Raw genomic sequence first — 23,418 nt, forward strand, 5'->3', positions numbered from 1 at the left:
CAAAATAATATAAGCATAAAAATTGTTGCCATAACACACAAATATTAAAAGCAATCCTGCCTGTTCTGCATAGGTTGCTATGTTTACTAGAAAGCTACGTTACCTTTAAAAATATTATGAAAGTGGTGTATAGTACAGTGTTATTACCTTTTTTTGCTTCCAAAAACTGTCCACACTATCTCTGCTGTTGTTTAATTGCAAATTAAATAAAATGATATCTGAGAAAATAGGGGAGAGAAATATGAAAAACGCCAACATGCAACTATGTACATAGAAGTTATATGGATCCCTTGCTTTTAAAAAAAATGAGCAAAAGATGGTAATTTTAAAGAAAATAATTATTCTTTCACATAGTTATGTTCATAGTAAAGGTCTGTGCATATCTTCCCACAATTATTTTCAGTGAGGCTAAGTCCAAGGTACGTGGATAGCAGCCAAAATAGCATATCTGAAACCTTAGTAGGCTGTGAATTACCTTTTGTTGACTGAGAGTACAATTGCCATAAAGGACTTTGCCTGGCAGTGACAAAGCACATGGTTTTTGATGACGAAAGTATGCATGATGATTAGCTACAGAAAAGAAATACCTTTCTTATGTATTTTTCCCACTGCCAAATTAATACCCTGCATTTCCTTTTCTTTTTGTTTATTTAACTGAGAAGACAGGTGCTGGTAATTCTCTTTAAAAAGCAACCACGCAAGTTTTGTGAGCAAATAGTGTTTTAGAAAGGACTCTTGACCCAGTAGATTCCTGTAGCATCTTTGTCTTTTCCTGTTTTCTTTCTTCAGGAGTAATGTTTTAATGGCAATATTAGAACTAACTATACATTACATTGACAGCGTCATTTGCACTGACGCACATACAACATGAAGGGCTGAACTATTTTGGGATAAATTTATGTCTTCCTTTTCCCATTAAGATCCCAATGAACTCATCTCTGGTTTATAGCTGGAAAGGAATATTTCTTAAAATACATAATGACCTTATGAACCTGCTAGGACTTTAAGATCGTTCAGGGAGGCCCTGCTCTCAATCCCACCTGCATCACAAACACGTTTGGTGGGGATGACAGACAGGGCCTTCTCAGTGGTTGCCCCTCGGCTATGGAACGCCCTTCCTGGGGACATTAGATTGGCCCCCTCCCTCTTAACATTTCACAAAAGAGTCAAGACTTAGTTGTTTGAACAAGCGTTTGAAAATGCAAGATAAATTACATAGGAATTGGAATGACTTGACAACGAGATTGGACAACGTTTTTATTAGGAGACATAATTGATGTATGTTTCTAATACTATTGTTATGGTTTTATATTACGTGTTCATGCTTTTAAATGTTTTATGGTGTATTGGGCATCAAATCATTGCCTCTGTAAACCGCCCTGAGCTGCCTGAGGGCTGAGAAGAGCAGTATACAAATACAGTAAATAAATAACTCATTGCGTATTTAAGTAATACAGTGGCATGAAGTTCCATATCACAAGTAATGTAACATACAAGGATGGCATAAGAAGGAAAAAAGAGTGGAAGAGCAATCTTGCAACACATTTAAGATCTATTGGTTTATTTAGATAGCCTGGTCACAAAGGTCTGCCACAAAATCAGTCCTGGCAGTAAATATTTGCTGTTGTGAACCAATTGGAAGTCAAGTGCTTGTTAGATATGACATAGAGTGGACTATTAAAGACTGGTGACCACTTAAAATCTGATGGAACAATAAAAGATTGGGAAGAGTTAAAAGACAAGTGTGGACAATGTTATTATGCCATGGAATGATACAGATGATCAAAGCATGGAAGAGAAAGGAAAGCCCAGAAGCAGATTTAGATCAAATGTTGAAATGGAAAATGGAGAAGGAGAAAGGAATTGTAGGATTTATATATAGGAAAATAGAATACCACCCACTGGTAGAAAACAATATAACTTGAAAAACATGATTGAGGTGTGGGAAGAGGAATTAAATAGTAATGAGAAGGCGATTGAATACTGTATAAATACAACTAAAAATATTAAACACCTAAGGATTAAGGTCATTTTGTCATTCTGACAAAATGATTTCTACCCCCACATCAACTAGCCCATATTACAAAAAGCACATCAAAACTATGTTGGCATAAATGTGGTGAAATGGGAACCTTCATACATATGTGGTGGGACTGTGATAAGTCACAAACATTTTATAAACACATAAAAAGTGAGAGGACGGATATATTAGAAATAAAAATAGAGTTGAATAAAAATCAAAATTTTACCTAGAAAATAGAAGGTATAGACAGGAATAAAGAATGGGCCAAAACTGCAAAATATATGATAGAAGCTGTGCAAGCAACAGTTGTCCAAAGTTGGAGGGAACACATAAAATGGGAAATGTATAGAAATGGAAAGGCTAAGAATATTGATTACACCTCAATGGTGTAAATATGCAGATTTTTTTGTCTTTTCCTTTGTTTTTGCTAATGTGAATGTGAAATGTTTTATTCTACTTATATATGCTAATAAAAATTAAGAAGTGCTTGTTAATACACTGTAAACAGCTTTATTAATGGATCCTGAGCTATTTACTATCAATCCATGGTTTAAGACCATGTTGATGTGAAATAAAGTAACTGTAATGCTTGCCTCCCACACAACAAGTAGGTACAGAGCTATTAAAAATAATACACACACTAGCTACACAATCTGTGCATGAATGGGACAAGTTTATTGAATGTACACAAGTCTTATATATCTTTCAGCAACCAGTTAGAGGAAAATTCCCAAGTCATCTATACCACCTCAACCACATAGCTTAGATAATTCCTCATGTTTAAATGCAAGCTAACTTTGGAGGTCACATATCTAGTTTCTTTAGGCCAAGTTCATGAAAAGGACAAGATACACAAAATCATTGAAGGCATCCAAAGTGAAGACACTTTCGCTCAATCTTTGCTGAGCTGGGTGAGGCCATCCCTTTTTTTCAACAATGAGAAAAAAATTTACATGTTGGTCTCAACATCTGTTTAAAAAGAGACAGCTGTCATCTTGGGTCCATAAAGAGATGAAAAGACAGACATTAACATGCTGCCAACAATACTAAATAAACAAATAGTAGTAATAAATAGTAGCAGGAAAGAAAGTATTCTGCTGACTGACAGATATTAACCATACAATCTAGCTTTTGATTCACTGCTTTGAATTAGAGCCTAGGATTTTCCACTTTAAATCTACTGTGAGTCAAAACAAAAGACTATCATCCTTGTAAACAGTATGCTGGATTGAAAGAGCAATTCACTGGCATTCGTATTTGGTGCTGGCTATTTATTTTACTTAATCATGACAAATACATTTGCTCTCAGTGCTGGTAACAAGTATTTGCCCGCTCGGTTTCTCCTATAGTTTCCCATCACATTAACCTCCAGGTCATCACATCTTTGCATATCTTTAGTCTCACACAGGTAGTCCAATGTATTTTAAAATATTCTGGGGCATTCCAAGAACATTGGAAATATCTGCATAATGGGTTTGCCAGTTTTGTTATGTTATAGGGAATTTTTGATTAAAAAAAAACAACTTCCAAAAATGGGAAATCAACCAGCCTTTAATTCTTAGCTTTCTGCACAATGGAAAAAAAGCCTTTGGAAAAAAAGTTTGTAAACTAGCATTTTTCTAAAGTACAGGAATGTGGATATGAATGTATAACCTTGTTTACATAAAAACTCTGTTGATTGGCTATGACAAACAACATTACAGTGTTGATTTGTCAAGAAATTAGCACAAAAGTAGGTTTGAATATTTGTATTTAATGAAGACTCTTTTTTTCTTTAGCTGGTTCATACCAGGTAAAAGTCTTTTTTCTCCCAAATTGATATTAGTCAGTAAGAAAGGAATGTTTTACCAGACATTCCAAGCTTCTTTGCCCTCATAAATCTCTGAACTTGTAATTGCCTTTGACAGACTGAGACAACCGCTTTCTCCCTTTTGAAAATGGCAACACCATGGATCTTCTAGACTCACCCTCTTTTAAACAAACAGCAATGGGAAATCCCAGCTCTATCAATTAGATTATTTGGGTACACATTTCCCCCTCTGTCCATGATCTACAAAATGTGTGGGCCATTGTTTAGTTTTTTGTTCTCTGTGTTGGCACCATAGTAGATTTCAAAGAACAGTGAAAAAAGAATACTTATTTAATTGGAAGACAATATAGTTATAGGTAATACTTGGTGATGAGTGATTTGGGGAGTTGCAATGTCCAATGGCAATGTATATATAAATCCCAAGCTCTGAATCCAATCGTTCATCTGTGGCTCTGAAAGTAGACAACATGTTTTATCTGTCTCTGCAGTGTCTAGCAACCATATATTTATGTAGAACAATTTTACCCTGAATCTAATCAATTTGATATCATTTGAAGGTACAGTCCGAATCACAAAACACAAAAATTAAAGTGGTATGTAGAAGCTTATACATTGGTTCACGTATCACACAAGAGAGCCATTCTAGGACCCTTTGCGTAGTGCGATTTTTGTGTAGTCTGGAACCCTTTTTTCCCAGTTGAAATTCATGCTGTCTTAGACTTTCAGCCAAAGCATACTATAGACGTAGCAAGGAGTGGAGGAACTGGAAAATGCCTAGAGAAGCTTTTTCTCTAGACCTCCAGTATGGAAGAAAAGGGGGGAACTGGTGCAAAAAAATGTGTTTTTCTCTTTAATACATTTTGAACCACACTTTGCAACATTGAGTGCCAGGAGACAATTGCAAATTTCTTGTTGGACCTTTTCCTACTCCTAATGGTTAGAAACTTGTTTTTTAACCTAGGAATGAATCATGGCAAATATTCCATAACTGGTGAATGGTACCTCATTGAACATGGGAACAATTCAACTACAGTACCACTCTTTTGCCAGAATCCATTGCTTCTTTCAGTTGTCCAAATGTTGTATGTTCTCCATACAACATTGAGTAGGAAGCCTACTTGCAGTCTTTTCCTGGCCCACAGGAGCAGGAGAACAGCACGTTCCTCATTTGCCTCCTCTTCTGTGCAGCTAGGAACCCCTTCCTCTCTGATCCCAAAGCCACCTGTTTCGCCCTTAGGTGCATATCCATCTAGGTTACTTGCCCATAGTCACCCAGCAGTGGTCTCCTATCTATTGGGCAGTTCTGTTACAGAAGAACAAATGCGAGCTTCTCTCTCTCTCTCTCTCTCTCTCTAATAGTTTTTATTAAATGTTCAAGTGAAGTAACATAAAATAAAATTAGATTTGATGGGGGGGTGAAGGGGAAGAGAAAGGACCCCCCCCCCCAAAAAAAAAGAAAGAAGAAGAGGGAAGGAAAAGTAGGGTTATGGAAAGGGAAGTGAAAAGGAAAGATGAGTGGTAAAAAAAATGGAGGGGGGCGGTCTTCCATTCCTTGTTCTCACGGGTATCAGTCCTGCAGTGATTTCCTTGATAAAAAAGGTTTATTTGTTGTTAATAATAATAATAATAATAATAATAATAATAATAAACTGTATTTATACCCCGCCACCATCTCCCCAAGGGGACTCGGGGCAGCTTACATGAGGCCACGTCCATCAATACAGTAACACAATATAACACAAAAACACAACAAAAAATAAGAAAAGAAAATAACATATGATACAAAACCAATATAAATAAAGAGCGCAACAATATAAAATTAGAACATGAAACTGAAAATAATCACAGTGGGCATTTAGTCTAAAGGTGTCCATATAGTAAAAGCCTTATAATAAAATCTTCATCTTATTCTGTTTCATGTAATTAATCAATGGACTCCATTGATTAATTACAACTGCGAACCTCTCTCCACAGATTTTTTCCCATTGGAGCTCTGATCTATTCTCAGCAGCTCTAGGGAGCAGAAATGTAAGAAAATGTTGTTCTATTAGTGTAAGGTATCACATACACTACCCAATCTTGGCCAGCATGTGTGTTTCTTCAAAATAGTTATGGAAGAAACAAACAAGGTTACCAAGCAAACAAACAATAATCCTTCTTCCAGTTTATACTGTTCATAAAGATATACATTTCCCCCAAGAAACAACCAGCCTTTCTGCAAAGGGTATGAATCAGAAAGTGGGAGATCTGAAAATATAATTTGCCTTACATAAGAATAAATAGAAAATAAGAAAAGGGGGGAAATCCTTATTGTCATTTATTTCCATAAGGTCCTCTGAAGGCTGTTGGAGTTGATTTCCTCCGAAAAGAGAATGTCTCTCTCCATCGTACCTGTGACTATGACAACACTAGCCTGGTTGTACGACGAGGACAGCTGTTCACAATCAAGATGCTTTTTAACAGACTGCTGAACGATAGTGACAATGTCATCCTGCAGCTCAGTACTGGTAAGCAATCTTATCCCTATTTGGTCCCTAAAAGTATGTCTAGCATACGATGTGAGATGCATAAACACCTGCCTTTCAAAGATTCCATATCTGCATTGAGAAAGTGCAAAGGAGTTGAAGCAGATTCATAAAACTTTTCTCCATTCTGACTGGCTTATAAGTTCCGATTTAAGACAAGGGTATTGAAATGTGAATAAAATGGCACTAAGACTTGGAGCGAGACTGAAGAAAGTCAAGTCAGTTTTACAGTCAAACGTTATGAAAGCAAAAATAATGGCTACACCATTTTATTTTAAAGCAGGTGATTAAAGCCATTGAAATAGTTCAAGACTGTCCATACCTAGGACTTGGAAGGGCAGCTATGAAGGAACTAAACAGAATCCTGAAGTGTAAAAATATATTGTTGAGTGCTAAAATTAGTATGGTCTATGCCACACATGGTTTTGACAGCTGGACAGCAAAGAAATTCAACTAATTTGAGATATGGTGTTGGAGACCAGCCATATAGCAAATCAGACCTGAACTCTCCCTACAAACAAAGATGACTAAACTGATGCTGCCATGCTTTTACCATATCATGAGAAGACATGACTCACTACAAAAGACAATGATGTTTAGTATAGTTGAGGGCAGTAGGAAAAAGAGGAAGAATGCATTCTAGATGGATAAACCCAACAGAGAAGCCATGGCCCTATGTTTACAAGAACTGAGCAGGGCTCTTGAGGTTAGGGTAACTTGGAGTTCTCTCATTCCCCATAAGTAGAAATTGACTTGAAGGTAACTAACAATGAGATGTTTTCTGAGGCGCCAAAAAGGAGGGTCAGCAGTGAGGCAAAACCCACATATTTCTGCTTTCAGGAATAGCTCACCTTCCTTTTTATAATCTGGTCTATGCCCTTTCGCACTACGCCGTTATAGCAGTTATGATTCCTCCTTAACAGCAGGGCTGAATCCTTAGAAATGTTGTGTTGCACTAGGGCTGAAAATGCTAACTATCTGTTGCTAAACTACAAGTCTCTGCATTCCATCAGAGACATCAATGGTGGTTCAAGAGGATTCACAGTGCTATAGAGGACCTTAGATGCCAGTATTATATGCATTAGATGAGTTATTTCAGATGGAGACTGGAACCATAGGCTACTACTCTGTCATTCTGTCATTTAGTTTGTTAACTTTACTTTTTGTGATTTTGTATTTTTCTAGGTGATAAACCAATAGAGTCCAATGGAACTTTGATGCGGTTGAATACCAGGTCCGAGCAAAGTAATCAATCATCGCAGTTGAAAACCAGGTCCAGGTTGAATACCAGGTCTCAGCAAAGTAATCAACCATGGCATGCGAAAATCTGTCAAACAAATGGGAAGGAGGTACCTATCCTGTCTTGACAAGTCTCATTAGATTAGATTTTGATTTTTTTTTCACATCAAACATGGTTGAAGTAATTGAAATTGTCCATCAGGGCAAGTCTTTTTATATTTTCCTTTTATGATACATACATGGTACTAGGAAATGCACATGGGACTCAAGAAAGGTGAATCTAACACTGAACATTTGGGAACGGGTAATCATGTAAATTTGTTCCTTTGCTCACGAACTTTACAGTTACAATTGAAATAAGAACCCTTGTTGAGAATCAGAAGAAGAAGCAGTTTTCAAAAATTGATTATCAAATACAATTTAAACATCTCTCATCTGGAAATCCATCATCCAAAAAAATCCAATATCCTAAACTGTCTACATGTGTGGTTGAGATAGTTACACAATTGCTTTCTAATGGTTCCTTGTACACAAACTTTGCTTTATTTGCAAAATCATTAAATATTGCATATAAAATTATCTACAGGCTTTATGTATAAAGTGTCCATGAAACATAAATGCATTTTGTGTTTAGGCTTGGTTTACAAGTCCAAGATATCTCATTATGTCCAGCAATAATGTTTGTAATTGTTTTAATGTATTTTATAATTCTATTTGAATGTTTATTTTCAATGTACATTGTTTTATAGCAATGAATAGTTACCTATGTGTAAGCTGCCTTGGGTCCCCTCCAGGGTGGAGAAAGGTGGGGTAGAAATATTGTAAATAAATAAATAAGCAACACATATTTATTTATTTATTTATTTGCCTCATTTCTATGCCGCCTTTCTCAACCCGAAGGCAACTCAAGGCAGCTTACACTGTCACAATTTGATGCCACAATGAACATAAAAGAAATTAAAACAAAAGTAAAACTTTTAATACACATTATAAAAACCCTGTAAAAACATATTCCAAAATCCAAAACTAAATCTGAAACCAAAAACACTTCTGATCCCAAACATTATGCTCAGCCGTCTCACATCTATCCGTATCCACACATAAACCATGCACATTCATTCTCTTTTTTTTCACACTCATACACATTCATCACTTCTTCATACTTGCTCATTTTCACACACACTCTGGTTAAATCTTATGTAAATGTGAATATGGTATATTCACATTTACAGCAAGCAATGAGGATTTTAAAGGATAATGAAATACATGCAATATTGTAATACTATCATGCTCTTTTTTAAAAATTAGTGCCTGATTGCTGTAACCAGTCCAGCAGATGCCATTATTGGAAAATACGCTGTGAAGGTGGACACCGGGGCTAACATTTATAGCTGTGATAAGCATTTCTACCTATTGTTCAACCCTTGGTGTGAAGGTAATTAACATCGCCTATCGAGATTACATTTCTATTACTACCACGGAAACCCACTGGGTAATCAACTGATTCTTTCAGTCTCAGAGGAAATCAGTGGCAAACCTTCTCTTAGGGTTGCCTTAAGTCAGAAATGATTTGAAGGCACACAACAATGTAATAGCTACACTGTATACTGCTTTCATTTTAGAGACAGTACATCTCTCTCTGGTAGTTGCTGGAAGAATGTAGCACTTATGACCTGCTTGGAGGCTTCTTGTAAGCATCTGGCCTTTGCTCTGGTTTTATTAGCCTCTTAATTTTACAAGAGACCAAATTGCCAATATTCACTGGATAATGGAGAAAGGCAGGGAGTTTCAGGAAAACATCAATTTCTGTTTTATTGACTATTCTAAAGCCTTTGACTGTGTGGATCATAATAAATTGTGGCAAGTTCTTGGTGGTATGGGCATACCAAATCACCTTGTCTGTCTCCTGAGGAATCTGTATAAGGACCAAGTAGCAACAGTAAGAACTGACCATGGCACAACAGACTGGTTCAAGATTGGGAAAGGCATACAGCAGGGTTGTATACTCCCACCCAACCTATTCAACTTGTATGTAGAACACATCATGCGATGTGCAGGGCTTGACAAATGCAAGGCTGGGGTTAAAATTGCTGGAAGAAATATTAACAACCTTAAATATGTAGATGATACCACTTTGATGGCTGAAAGTGAGGAGGAGCTGAGGAGCCTTCTAATCAAAGTGAAAGAAGAAAGTGCAAAAGCTGGGTTGCAGTTAAACATCAAAAAACCTTATGGTCCAGCTCTCACATCTGTAGATTACTATGGGGAATACCTTTGCTTTAACTATGCAGATCTTCATTGCCAATGTGATGTCTCTACTCTTCGCTATTTTATTAAGAATGGTCATTGCTCTCCTCCCAAGAAGGAAATGTCTTTTGATTTCCTGGCTGCAGTCATCTTTGCACCTAGAAATACAAAGTCTGTCACTGCCTCTGCGTTTTCTCCTTCTATTTGTCAGTTATCAATCAGTCTTGGTTTTTTAATGTTTAACTGCAACCCAGCTTTTGCACTTTCTTCTTTCACCTTAGTTAGAAGGCTCCTCAGCTCCACCTCACTTCCAGCCATCAAAGTGGTGTCATCTGCATATCTAAGGTTGTCCAGAAATTTTAACTCCAGCCTTGGATTCATCAAGCCGCACACATCACATGATGTGTTATACATACAAGTTGAGTAGGTTGGGTGAGAGTATACAGCCCTGCCGTATTCCTTTCTCAATCTTGAACCAGTCTGTTGTTCCATGGTCAGTTCTTCCTGTCGCTACTTGGTAGTTATAAAGATTTCTCAGAATTCAGACAAGGTGATTTGTTATCCCTATACCACCAAGAACTTGCCACACTTGATTGCAATTAGTAATCCCTGATATTACCCAGACAGCCAGTTGTTCTTCAGGTTGTTCCACAACATAGTCCTGCTTTTAGGAGGAAAAACTGTCATAGCGGAAGCCAACACATTGCTCTGTTTTTCACATGTGTCTTCGCACTGAAAACCTGAAGAGTGAGCAATCTCTATAAAACCTTTCCTATACAGAGTAATCAGATTTACCTCCACTCTAATAAAATTGTAAGGCAAAAAAAAAAAAAAAACTACAGGAAGGTGCCATATATACTCATGTGTAAATTAACCTCATATATAAATTGAGGGCAGGTATGGGGATTAAAAGTATGGATTTTGACATGACCCACGAATATGCCAAAGGCCGTTCCATGGAGACAGTTTTGGAGCACAATACTCCTGACCTCACAATCGTGTTAAAAAACGAAGTGTGGACTGTCAATGTTGCAATCCCAGATGACCGCAGGATTGAAGAGAAACAACTGGAAAAAGCTGGCATGATATGAGGATTTTAATATTGAATTGCAAAGACTCTGTCACAAGCCAGTCAAGGTGGTCTCAGTGGTGATCGGCACACTGGGTGCAGTGCCTATAGACTTTGGCCTGCACTTAAACACAATCAGCGCTGACAAAATTACCTTCTGTCAGCTGCAGGTAATGCATGCAGATCCTACTGGGATCTGCATGCATTATTCGCCAATACATCACACAGTCCTAGACACTTGGGAAGTGTCTGATTTGTGATCCAATAAAACAACCAGCATAGTGATCTTGTTTGCTGTGTATTAATCTTGTTATGTTTCTAATACTACTACTACTACTACTACTACTACTACTACTACTACTAATAATAATAATAATAATAATAATAAGATAAACACAGTAGGAATAGGATGGGAATTTGTCAATTTCCTAAATGAGGTCAAAATGGAAGTTCCTGTCCCTTTTGGAAAATGGTGCAAGAAGAAGAAGAGGAAAAACCTACATGTTTGCCAGGACTTTTTCCCCCTTTTCTTGCCAAAAACTAGCCCAAAACTGCAATTTTAATTGAAAAGTTGTCAGCTTTTCCAGCTGGCATACTTGGTTCTGTTTTTCTGCAACCTTCCATTCCTTATTGCTCCTCAATACCAAACTTGGGCGGAAATAGTAATAATATGTGAAAGGATGTTACAACTATAACACTGGCTGAGATGCTACAGTTGCAGTCTCTGTTCAGGATTTCTATGAAACACTTGCAGAGGGAAGTTCTGGAGAGGAGGGAGGCACATGTTGAAAACCTGTGTATATTTGGTAGTTGATGATGCAGTTTGTTTTTCCTGCAACTCCTCACAAGACCCAATTCTGACAAGAGGGTGTGAAAAACCTTCTAGTTGGATTAGATCAGACATTCTAACAGCCACACTTGCATGATCAGCCAAGCATAAGCGTGTTACTTTCCATTCAGACTTACTGTCAGTTATATGAAAAAGAAGAAAATAGTAATCACACACTTCTGTGTTTGCTTTAGCGGATTCTGTTTTCCTGCCTGATGAGGCTGAAAGAACTGAGTATGTGCTCAATGATTCTGGCTATATCTATGTCGGATCAACAAAAAGTATTCGGGGAAGGCCTTGGAATTTTGGACAGGTAAAAAGTGCATGTTTTCTTTTTTGCTCAGATGTAAGCATGCTCAGATGTAAATATGTCCAGATATTCAATTGACTTGAATAAATAAGAATGTAAAATACTGTGATGGCAAGACGAGATATATGATTTTATGACCTTGTGTTGTCGAAGGCCTTCATGGCTGGAATCACTGGGTTGCTGTGAGTTTTCTGGGCTGTATGGCCAGGGCTGTAGCCGGGGTGGGGGTGGAGGTGGGGTTAGGGGTTCAATCCACACCCCCCCCCCCCCGAAAGTTTTGAGGTTAAAAAAACTAGTTTAATTATGAAATTTAACTGGTTAACCAAATCCCTATGCTAAGTCTGTGAGAAGCAAACATTAAATTGATTTAATTAACCCTATATAAAATATAGAATGAACCATACTATTTAAATTATTTTGTGTTATGGAACTACTCTTTATGATTCACTAAATGTTTTTTAAACCCCCCCCCCTCCCATTTTTTTCTGGCTATGGCACTGTGTATGGCCATGTTCCAGAAGCATCCTCTTCTGATGTTTCACCCACATCTATGGCAGGCATCCTCAGGTTGTGAGGTCTGTTGGAGACTAGGCAAGTGAGGTTTATATATCTGTGGAATGTCCAGGGTGGGAGAAAGACCTCTTGTCTGCTTGAGGCAAGTGTGAATGTTGCAGTTGGCCACCTTGATTAGCATTGAATTGCCTTGCAGCTTCAAAGCCTGGCTAGTTGCTGCCAGGGGGATCCTTTGTTGGAAGGTGTTAACTGGCCCTGATTGATTCTTGACAATCAGGGGAATTCCAGTCAAGAATCAATAAGGAAACATGGCCACACAGCCCAGAAAATTCACAGCAACCCAGATTCTACAACCCTTCAACATGCCCTTTAACGGGAATGTACTGCAAATACAATTTCCAGTTGCTCTGCCCTGAAGAAACTCTTCATCTTGGGCACTGCTTGGAAGAAAGCATAGTTTCGTTTTATGCGGGAAGATTGTGATATGATCAGCTGTAACTGGTATGATGGCCCTTATGCTTTATATACTAAGAGCCTCAAACTGTTTATTGCTATAAAATCCTTTCTGCAGTGATTGGAAGCAAATGTCAAGATTTCTAGGTACTCTGATTTAATATTATGTTGAATTTATTTCAGTTATTTTTTTTTTTTAAAAAACAGATTATCAGAAAAGCACATTTCAACAACAGTTTGAAGTTGTATTAATTGGAAGAGAGGATTTTTTCTCTCTTCAGCAATGAACAATTGAAAGAGTGACCAAACTTGTCTCCCTACCACAGTTTGAGAAAGACATCCTGGATTGCTGCATGTACCTTCTGGACAAGAGCCAGCTTAAGCCAAATGCTAGAAAAGACCCTGTCGTCATCTCCCGGACCATGTCAGCTTTGGTATGCTTTTTAATAAATTCTTGAAAGCAGGTTGTATCTATATTGCAGGTTTCTAGAAGTCTGATACCACATTAATTGCCATGCCTCTACACTACAGAATCTTGAGAGGCATCTGAGCCAAATTAGAGTTAGTTCTAAATATTTCACAAAACTATAAATCACAGAAGTCTATAGGATGGAGCCTTGATATCGTATTGCTATAATTCTCTAATAGAGGTACACAGAATTGTTTGTTTTTGATCAGGAAGAAGAAAAGCTATTACTTTTTTTCAAACTGGGCATGTACTATTCATAGATGGTCAAAGCATTCTTTCTTGGCCATGATTGCTACATAAATGCATAACAAGCAATCTAGGGCTGGATCTACACTGCCATATACAATCCAGATTATCTGCTTTGAACTGGATTATGCAGCACTGTAAAGGTAAAGGTAAAAAGGTTACCACGTGATATTAAGTCTAGATGTGTCCAACTTTGAGGGGTGGTGCTGATTTTCCTTTTTTTGTGGAGGACAGCTGAAGCATTTTCTGTAGAGTCCACTGTAAATACTGCACATTGTTGTTTTTTGGAAGAACTTTACACGTCTCACAGCCTTAAGAAAGTACAGAACATTCTTAAGGATCCAGCTCACCAGTATATTCTTTTTTTTTTTTTGAAGTATTACCATCTGGCAGACACTACAGGGTGAAAAAGACAAGGACAAAGAGGCTGAAAGACAGCTTTTATCCTAGAGTTGTAACTATATTGAACTCCATGGTTTTGCATTTATGTGGTATTGGGGGCTGTGCAGTGGTGGTTGGAGTGTAGAGGGATGGTTGTGTTGCTTTTGTGATGTGTGCTGGGGAAAGCATTGAATTTTGTTGTACAATGTACAATGACAATAAAGTTATTCTATTCCAGTGGTTCTTAACCTATGGGCCATGGACCACCATGGATCACAAGGACAAAGATCTGGTCCGCGAGCCTCCTTCCTCTTTATTTTATTTTATTTCCACTTCTTTCACGCCACCTCCCACTCGTTCCCTGTCATTGGCCATGGCATATGTTCTATATCAGAAACTAGAGCTGATGTGGTCTATCCAATCCAATTTTCACAATCAGCACCCCAAACCAAATCTAAAGTTGACCAAAAACTGATTCGCAACCCTTTTGGTACTAATTTTGGAGACTGGTCCCTAGTCAAAGTGGTACCTAGTCAAGTGTGCCCTGGTCAAGTGGTCCCTGATCAAAGTGGTCCCTGGTCAAAAAAAGGTTGGGAACCACTGTTCTATTTCAATCGTGTCTGTAGGTCATGTTCAGAACTCTTTTTCAAGACCCTAATATTGAGCAAAGTGGACCCCATTTGGGGTCGAGACTCACAGTTTAACATACTTCCCAAACTGTGGATCACAAATCCTTTTGGCATCCTCTACCTGAATTTGGGAGCCCCCGGTGGCACAGTGGGTTAAAGCGTTGAGTTGCTGAACTTGTTGACTGAAAGGTCGTAGGTTCGATTCTGGGGAGTGACATGAGCTTCTGCCGTCAGCCCCAGCTTTTGCCAACCTAGCAGTTCGAAAACATGCAAATGTGAGTAGATCAATAGGTACCGCTCTGGCGGGAAGGTAACGGTGCTCCATGCAGTCATGCCGGCCGGTCTACAGACAACGCCAGCTCTTCAGCTTAGAAATGGAGATGAGCATCACACTTCAGAGTCGGACATGACTGGACTTAATGTCAGGGGAAAACCTTTTCCTACCTTTACCTACCTGAATTTGGGGGTTATGAAAAATGTGTGTAGCTTGTATTGTCGAAGGCTTTCATGGCCGGAAACACTGGGTTGTTGTAGGTTTTTTCAGGCTATATGGCCATGGTCTAGAGGCATTCTCTCCTGACATTTCGCCTGCATCTATGGCAAGCATCCTCAGAGGTAGTGAGGTCTGTTGGAACTAGGAAAAAGGGTTTATATATCTGTGGAATGACCAGGGTGAGACAAAGGACTCTTGTCTGCTGGAACTAGGTGTGAATGTTTCAACTGACCACCTTGATTAGCATATAATTGCCTGACAGTGCCTAGAGCAAACTTTTGTTGAGAGGTGATTAGATGTCCTTGTTTGTTTCCTCTCTGTTGTTGTGCTGTTGTAATTTTAGAGGTTTTTGAATACTGGTAGCCAGATTTTGTTCATTTTCATGGTTTCTTCCTTTCTGTTGAAATTGTCCACATGCTTGTGTATTTCAATGGCTTCTCTGTGTAGTCTGACATGGTGGTTGTGAGAGTGGTCCAGCATTTCTATGTTCTCAAATAAAATGCTGTGTCCAGGCTGGTTCATCAGGTGCTCTGCTATGGCTGATTTCTCTGGTTGAAGTAGTCTGCAGTGCCTTTCATGTTCCTTGATTCGTGTTTGGGCATCGCTGCGTTTGGTGGTCCCTATGTAGACTTGTCCACAGCTGCATGGTACATGGTAGACTCCTGCAGAAGTCCTCCTCCTACCTATGAAATTGACTTGAATGATTCAGAATTATAATTTCCCCAAACACATGCATCACTCTGTTTATTTGAATAATACAAATCTCCACCTATCTGACCATTGAGTGTCCAACATTTCTCCCATGGCTGATTTATTCATCAGTTGTTAAATCTCACAATGAGTTAGCTTTCAAAGAACGTTAGTACAATGTAAAGGGCATAACGGTTAAGTCAGGAGTTTGTGTTCTCTTCGACTGTTCCTTAGGTTAACTCTCAGGACGATCGTGGAGTGCTCTTTGCAAGCTGGTCAGGAAAATATTCAAGTGGTACTTCTCCTCTGGCCTGGACGGGAAGTGTGCCAATTTTGCAACAGTATTACAAAACCCAAAAAAGTGTCATGTTTGGCCAGTGCTGGGTTTTCTCTGGAGTGCTTACCACAGGTAAGATATGCATCTTAATGGTAGCAGTCTCTCTATTCTGTATCTTTCCTCGAATTTATGGAAGCAAACAACTATAATTTAAAGCTGCTGCCTTTATGTATCTGTATTTCAGTTATGCGTTGTTTGGGGATTCCAGCCAGAAGTGTGACCAATTTCGCATCAGCACACGATACAGAAGAAAATCTGAAAGTGGATATCTTCTTGAATGAAAAGGGAGAAAAACTGAGCAATCTAACAAACGACTCAGTTTGGTAATCAGATTATAACTCACTGTTCATGTTGATACAGTTGATCATTTTCTGAAATTTTCAGTTGTAGGAAAAATTGGAGTCTGAGAGTCATATGCTTCCTTGTTCTTATAGCGACTCATGTTCTGGTCTTAACTAGATATTTTCTATAATGTCGTCTTTTTAAAAAGGGTAACTCCAACTTTTACTTCTTGAAGAAAAATTACCAAAACCAAATCAATACAAAAACGTTTAATGCAGTTCTAAATTACTGCATTTTGGTTCAACTCTTTTAAGCATTCTAGAATTCCCCCCAGTTTCTCAGTTGCTTCCTTTCTTAATTTAGTTGCTAGAGCTTTTTGAAAGCATTCCTTCAAAGGTCAGGAAGCCCTCTGGTGTTCTTTCAAAAATAGTGCAAGAGAGTGGAAGTGGCAAAGAAACTTATATCTCTTTCACCCTATACGGTTATCGGATTTCGATACCATTTTAGCTACTTTTGGAAACCCAAGGTTAGTTGTTTGCTAAATAAACATTAACACTCTCTGTCAAATAATCCTGCATTCTGGGCACCACAATTGAAGAGAGATACTGACAGACTGGAATGTGTCCAGAGGAGGGCGACTAAAATGATCAAGGGTCTGGAGAACAAGCCCTATGAGGAGCGGCTTAAAGAGCTGGGCATGTTTAGCCTGAAGAAGAGAAGACTGAGAGGAGACATGATAGCCATGTATAAATATGTGAGAGGAAGTAATGGGGGGGGGGGGGAGGAGCTTGTTTTCTGCCCTGAAGACTAGGACGTGGCTTCAAACTACAAGAAAGGAGATTCCACCAGAACATTAGGAAGAACTTCCTGACTGTGAGAGCCGGAGTGTGGTGGAGGCTCCTTCTTTGGAAGTGTTTTTCGGTGTTTTTTGCAATACAAATAAGATACGTGCAATGTGCATAGGAATTCATTCATATTTTTTTTCAAATTATAATCCGGCCTTCCAACAGTTTGAGGGACTGTGACCTGGCCCTCAGTTGAAAAAGTTTGAGGACCCCTGCTCTAAGGCATCTGATTCCACCTTCAAACAGCTCTTAAAATACCTTATGCCTTTGCATGTCGCTAAGAGGATGCCAATCGCACGTTGATTAAAATGTTATGTTCCTCCTATTTCTCCTCTGCTCTCTAATATTTATTTATTTAGAACATTTATATCCCATCCTTCTCAACTTCGAAAGAGGGACTCAGAACAGTTTCCAACAGGCAACTATTTTATAGTGATACAATATAATAACATAACATAACATAAAATACAATTAGCCTACATTAAAAACGGTTATAAATATACATTGAAACAGTTTGCTGGTTCAAATTGTCATCCAAATCAGTCCGTTGCAGTCCACTAAAACCTTATCTTCACCAGTAAATCAGTCTATTCTGCAAACGCTTGATCCCACAGCCAAGATTTGAGTTTTTTTTCCAGAAGATCAGGAGGGATGGGACAGATCTAATCTCATAAGGGAGATCCACAGCTCAGGGGCCACCACAGAGAAGGCCCTGTCTCATCCCCACCAAACGTGACTGTGATGGTGGTGGGACCGAGAGCAGGGCCTCGCCGGATGATCTTAAGGTCCTTGGTGGTTCATAGAGATACGTTCAGACAGGTAAACTGGGCTGGAACCATTTAGGGCTTTTATAGGTTAAGACCTCTGCTGCAGCATCCACTGAAGGCCCTGTTAAAGCCACTGACCTCTTTGAAACCTGCTTAGGAAGGTACAGACATATATGTAGGAGGTTCCATTTTCAACCTGAGACACCTCTGACAAAGAATTTAGATAACAGGACAGGAAACTACCCCTACCCAAGACATTAGAGAGATGAATTACTTCTCATCTTTCCCCAACCTGGATGAAACTTGGTTGAAGAAAGCTGGTCTGGATTCCAGCAACAGCTTGATGAAACTTATTCATATGACCACTTAGCTCTCTCTGGTGTTTTCATTAAAATTGGCTAATTCCTCACTTTCCCCACCTTTACAAAGATTTTAGGACTTCAGCTCCCATCCATCCCTACCTGGCACAACCTATGTTGAAGCTATCACAGCAGTAACGGTTGTCCAAAAATATCAGGAAGGTCACAATTACCATACCTGTTTACATCTGAAGTAGATTGATTTAACATATGAAGCTACAGTTATTAGATTGTTTTTTGTTTTTTTTCACTACCGAACCTTATCTGTCCATAGGAACTTCCATGTGTGGAATGATGTCTGGATGAAAAGGCCAGATCTGCCCAAGGGCTTTGACGGCTGGCAGGCGATTGATGCCACACCTCAGGAAATTAGCCAAGGTAGGACTTGACCACAAGCAAGTCAAAAATTAAATATTGGTTTATAAACAGGTCAAATTTGAAAACAGAAATCTTCATTATATCCACTATTTTAAACAATGGGTTGTTTGGTACTCCTTGAAACTCCCAACAGCTGCTTCAATTCCATAGAGTCCTCACTTTTGGTGCTTCCTGGCAATGTCTTATTTATTTATTTATTTATTTATATATATATTCTGCTCTTCTCACCCCGCAGGGGACTCAGGGCGGATTACAATGTACATATACATGGCAAACATTCGATGCCATAGACACACAACATATATAGACAGACACCCAGAGGCTATTTAACAATCCAGCTTTTTCATGAGGGTGTTCTGGCCTTCATGAGGGTATTCTGACCACCAGGGGAGCTGTCGCTTCACCGCCCATTTGTGACACTGATGAAGGACTTCCTCATTCTTTGCATGCTTGCTGGAGATGTTTATGGCCTTGTAAATTAGTTAAATTAGCCTCCCCACATAAGTGGCAGCTTAATTTCCTACTTAACAGATGCAACTGTCTTTCGGGCTGCAAAGATCGACATCAAGCTACACAAATTGGTCGGAAGCTCACTCGACCCGGGCTGGCTTCGAACTCATGACCCTTCGGTCAGTAGTGATCTTAATGCAGCTGACTCCCAGTCAGCTGCGCCACAGTCTTAGGCCTTAGCCTCAAGTTATCTCCCTTGGTGGAGATATTGTGTTCCATAAAGTGATGGAAATCTTTTCCTCAGCTAATGGTAGCTTCTGTTTCTCTAGAAATTGAACAAGATTCCTGACAGTATCTACCAGGATGTAAATTGCAACCATGGCTGTCACTTGTGAAAATGCAAAAATAAGTTAGGATTATTGATCAACTCGTGCACCCAACAGAGCAAGAGGAGACAGAGATATCTTTGGAATCTAAAATGTCTGGAGAACATAGAAATAATGAAAAATGGGGAAAGGGTATCATTAGTAACCTTGGGAAAGCAAGTCATATCGTAATTTTGTTCACATGGGCATTTTGTGGCAGCAAAGAGCAAAGTGTGCACCATATATTTCCATGCCCAGTTATGTGCAGGATGTGTCTGGATTTGCATATTCATCTCTATTAACAAATTCATCTCTATTAACACAGGGTGATATTTTCTGAGTGCAATAGATTCTGATGCCCACCTTGCCGAGTTTAGTTACCTGTTAGCTTTTATGCTTTTTAACTGTGAAAGATCCATAAAGGTTGTACTTTCACAAATGTGCAACACTGTAGATAACAAACACCTGCAAATATAGATGTGTGGGACAAAGGGAAACAGCAAAATGGCCACGGTAATATTTAATTGAATTACTGCTATTCCTGCTGCTGAATTTTGAAGAGCCGTGTTACCATTATATGAGAGGCACATGGACTCTCAAAACAAATGGAGGCAGAAATAAATTAATATTCATTCTTCTCTATAGGTATTTACCAGTGTGGCCCTACTCCAATAAGTGCAATCAAAAAGGGAGAAGTCTATCTTCCCTATGACTCTAAGTTTGTGTTTGCTGAAGTGAATGCAGACAAGGTCTACTGGATTGTAAAGAATGAGGGGGGCGAAGAAAAATACATCAAGCAGCGTGAAGAAACCAAGGTCATAGGGAAGAGCATCAGCACCAAAGCCGTTGGGAAGAACGTCCGGGAAGACATCACTGATCAGTACAAATATCCAGAAGGTGACTGTCACATTGACTTCATTGTGCTAGAGAAGTTATAATTGTTTCTCATATGCACTCATAACTTGGAGATTTAATGTGGAATATTTATGGATCACATTTACTATGTGAGCTAGGTTTTATTTTTTTTAATATACCCTTAAATGTTTTCAAGTGGAATGGCCAGAATTACAATAATCATTGTAATATGATGCGTGAAGTCAACATGGCGGACACTTCATATGCTTAGACATTTAACATATATAGTCAATAAAGCTGTGCAAAAAACCGTAAGAGGGTCAAAAGTCGTAAGTGATACGTTAAATCCATACTTACAACCAGTGTTATGAAGACTGCACAGCACCCCCTCCCATAGAAACATATATATAATATCCTAAAAATCAATGGATGAGCGAAATGTTCTGAAACTTGGGGGGGGGGGGGGGTTAGGGCCCTTCCACACTGCCATATAACCCAGCATATCAAGGCAGAAAATCCCACAATATCTCCTTTGAACTGGGTTATCTGATTCCATACTGCCATATGTATTCCAGTTCAAAGCAGAAAACATGGGATTTTATTCAGCTGCGTGGAAGGGGCCTTAAAGTGGTAAATGTGTGCAATTTTGCAGATATAAACCAAAGCTTTATTATCAATTACTTTTTTCTGTAAATTGTTTGTTTGTTTTTAATTTAAAATTCTAATAAAGATTATTTTTTTAATAAAGTGGTAAATGTGTGCTACAATTGTAGTAAGTTTCATCCTGATAGCCCCAAAACTGAGGGAGGGAAGAGCCCCATTAGTGTCTCAATTGACGCAAATGGGCAAATAGCAAAAAACTTACTAAATTTTTGCAACTCCGTAATAGATCTGAGTCAGATCCCTCACAATTTATCCAAAACACTTTAGAATCAAAATGGGAGTCACACAAATGTCATTAAGACAAACGAAGCAGGTTTTTCTGAGTCATGCAGGTTTTTCATAGTCAGTCCTCCATCTTTGCAGGTTTCATTTTTGCAGATTTGATTATATATGAACTTGATCAATATGTTCTATCTAGGCATCTGTACATTGTCTAGCATGAGTGTATGGCTAACTTCTGTCATAGAGCTGTACTGGAAGACTTAGAGATTCCTAGAGACAACTCTTCTCTAGGTATTTGTGGATCTTCCAGCATGATTCTGTTAACAATGTGCAACAAAAATTGACCACAGAGTTGTGGTAGATGACCTAGAGATTACTGGAGAGATGTTACCTTAAGTTTTAAAAAATCATGTTTTTTAATTTGCACTTTTTCCACTTGTGTGGGGGTGTTGCACCCCTAATTCCAGCAAATAGGAGTGGTATCCAAAAGCCAGACTTGAAAGCAGTCACCTGTCATTTGTAATTAATATGATAACTTGAATCAAATAGAGTAAATCCATTGGATCAAGATAAATCTTGACTAACAATTCAAGAATATATTCAGTGAGAGTATTCTATCTTTCAATTAAGTTTAGGCCATATTGTAGTCCTTACGAATAATATTGACATACATATGAAATCCTTTACCTAGAGTTGTGGGAAGCGGGGTGTTTTTGGTTTTTGCGGGCTGGGTAGGTTGTTAATCCTAGTAAAAAGAACAGGCAGGTAGCAAATGAAATCGAAGCTAATGATTTCATGTTTGGTTGCTTTCCCATTCCCTATTTTTTCAGAATCTCCTGAGGAAAGGAAAGCTGTGGAAACTGCTTGCTGTTATCTTCAGTCTTGCAATCTGGGCACCATGGAAGACCCGTCTTCCCAGGATTCCATCAAGGCTAATTTGACACTTGGGACGGAAGGGGACCAAGCACTATGGCCAGGGCAACCCATTGAGCTGACTATTGTTGTAAGGAACGATTCTCTAGGTACATGGACCGTCAACTTTGCTGCCTCTTGCCAACTGGAATCATACACTGGGAATGTAGAGGCCAGCCTTGCGACCGTGAAGGAGACAATCAAAACAGAAGGCAAGCCAGGTGTGTATACAATCTTGTCCCAAGGAAAGGTATTCCATGTGCCTTTTCTTATATTGAAAATTGCCTGGTGTGTATACTTATGTATAAGGCAACCCCATGTATAATTTAAGAGCAGGCTTCAGGGTCAAAATTGTGGCTTTTGCGTTGACCCATGCATATGTTGAGGATGGATATGTCACCACACTTTTCTTCTCTTTTACAAAATGTATAAAGGGAACATACAGTACTACTAGAGAATGAATCCACTTTAAATCCGGTTTCTGCCCCCCTGCAGAATTTTGCGGTTTGTAATTTATTGAAGCTGTTAAAGACTCCTCCCTCAACTACAACCCCCAGAATTCTGCAGGAGGCAGCAACAGGATTTAAAGTGGATTCATTCTCTAGTGTGATGAAGTCCTTATAGACAGAGATAAATAGGAGAGGATCTGCTTGTTTGAGTGGTTACGATTTATGGGTCGATAGATTGTATTTCTCATCTTAAAATGTCTGTATACAGATAGGGAAAGAAGAATAAATAAGGAAAGAGAATACACTTCCCCTCCATTACTCTTACTTTACAGAAGTCCTCCCTTCTTCATTTATTTTTCAGCCTGAGCTAAATGCAGCAGCACCATGTTTGGGTTATTTTGGGCACTTAGGATGGAGCAGAGTGATGACAACATTTTTAATAAGGGCTTCTCTGCAGGGAAACTACAATGGCCATTTTTAGCAGGGGCACAAAGGCCGTTACAGTAGGCCCCTATTAAAAATGGCCACCAACGTATACAGGAGTATGTACAGTATATCACTAGAGCTGTGGATTTCATAGTCATATCAAGTAAGTCTCTCATAGCTGC

The 23,418-nt window shown here is 38.8% G+C and overlaps 1 protein-coding gene across 1 annotated transcript in view; it reads left to right on the forward strand.

Moving 5' to 3' along the window:
* The window catches only part of LOC132778602 (protein-glutamine gamma-glutamyltransferase 4-like), a 50,962-nt gene that overhangs the window by 22,125 nt on the left and 5,419 nt on the right, over positions 1–23,418 (forward strand). The window contains exons 3-12 of the mRNA XM_067470204.1: positions 6,164–6,340; positions 7,544–7,707; positions 8,906–9,032; positions 11,937–12,055; positions 13,345–13,452; positions 16,161–16,335; positions 16,448–16,586; positions 18,791–18,894; positions 20,355–20,606; positions 22,280–22,582. Of these exons, the coding sequence (XP_067326305.1) occupies positions 6,164–6,340; positions 7,544–7,707; positions 8,906–9,032; positions 11,937–12,055; positions 13,345–13,452; positions 16,161–16,335; positions 16,448–16,586; positions 18,791–18,894; positions 20,355–20,606; positions 22,280–22,582 (1,668 nt within the window). The remainder of the gene's footprint in view (positions 1–6,163; positions 6,341–7,543; positions 7,708–8,905; positions 9,033–11,936; positions 12,056–13,344; positions 13,453–16,160; positions 16,336–16,447; positions 16,587–18,790; positions 18,895–20,354; positions 20,607–22,279; positions 22,583–23,418) is intronic.

This window comes from Anolis sagrei, chromosome 6 (genome assembly GCF_037176765.1).
Source record: "Anolis sagrei isolate rAnoSag1 chromosome 6, rAnoSag1.mat, whole genome shotgun sequence".
Taxonomy (NCBI): domain Eukaryota; kingdom Metazoa; phylum Chordata; class Lepidosauria; order Squamata; family Dactyloidae; genus Anolis; species Anolis sagrei.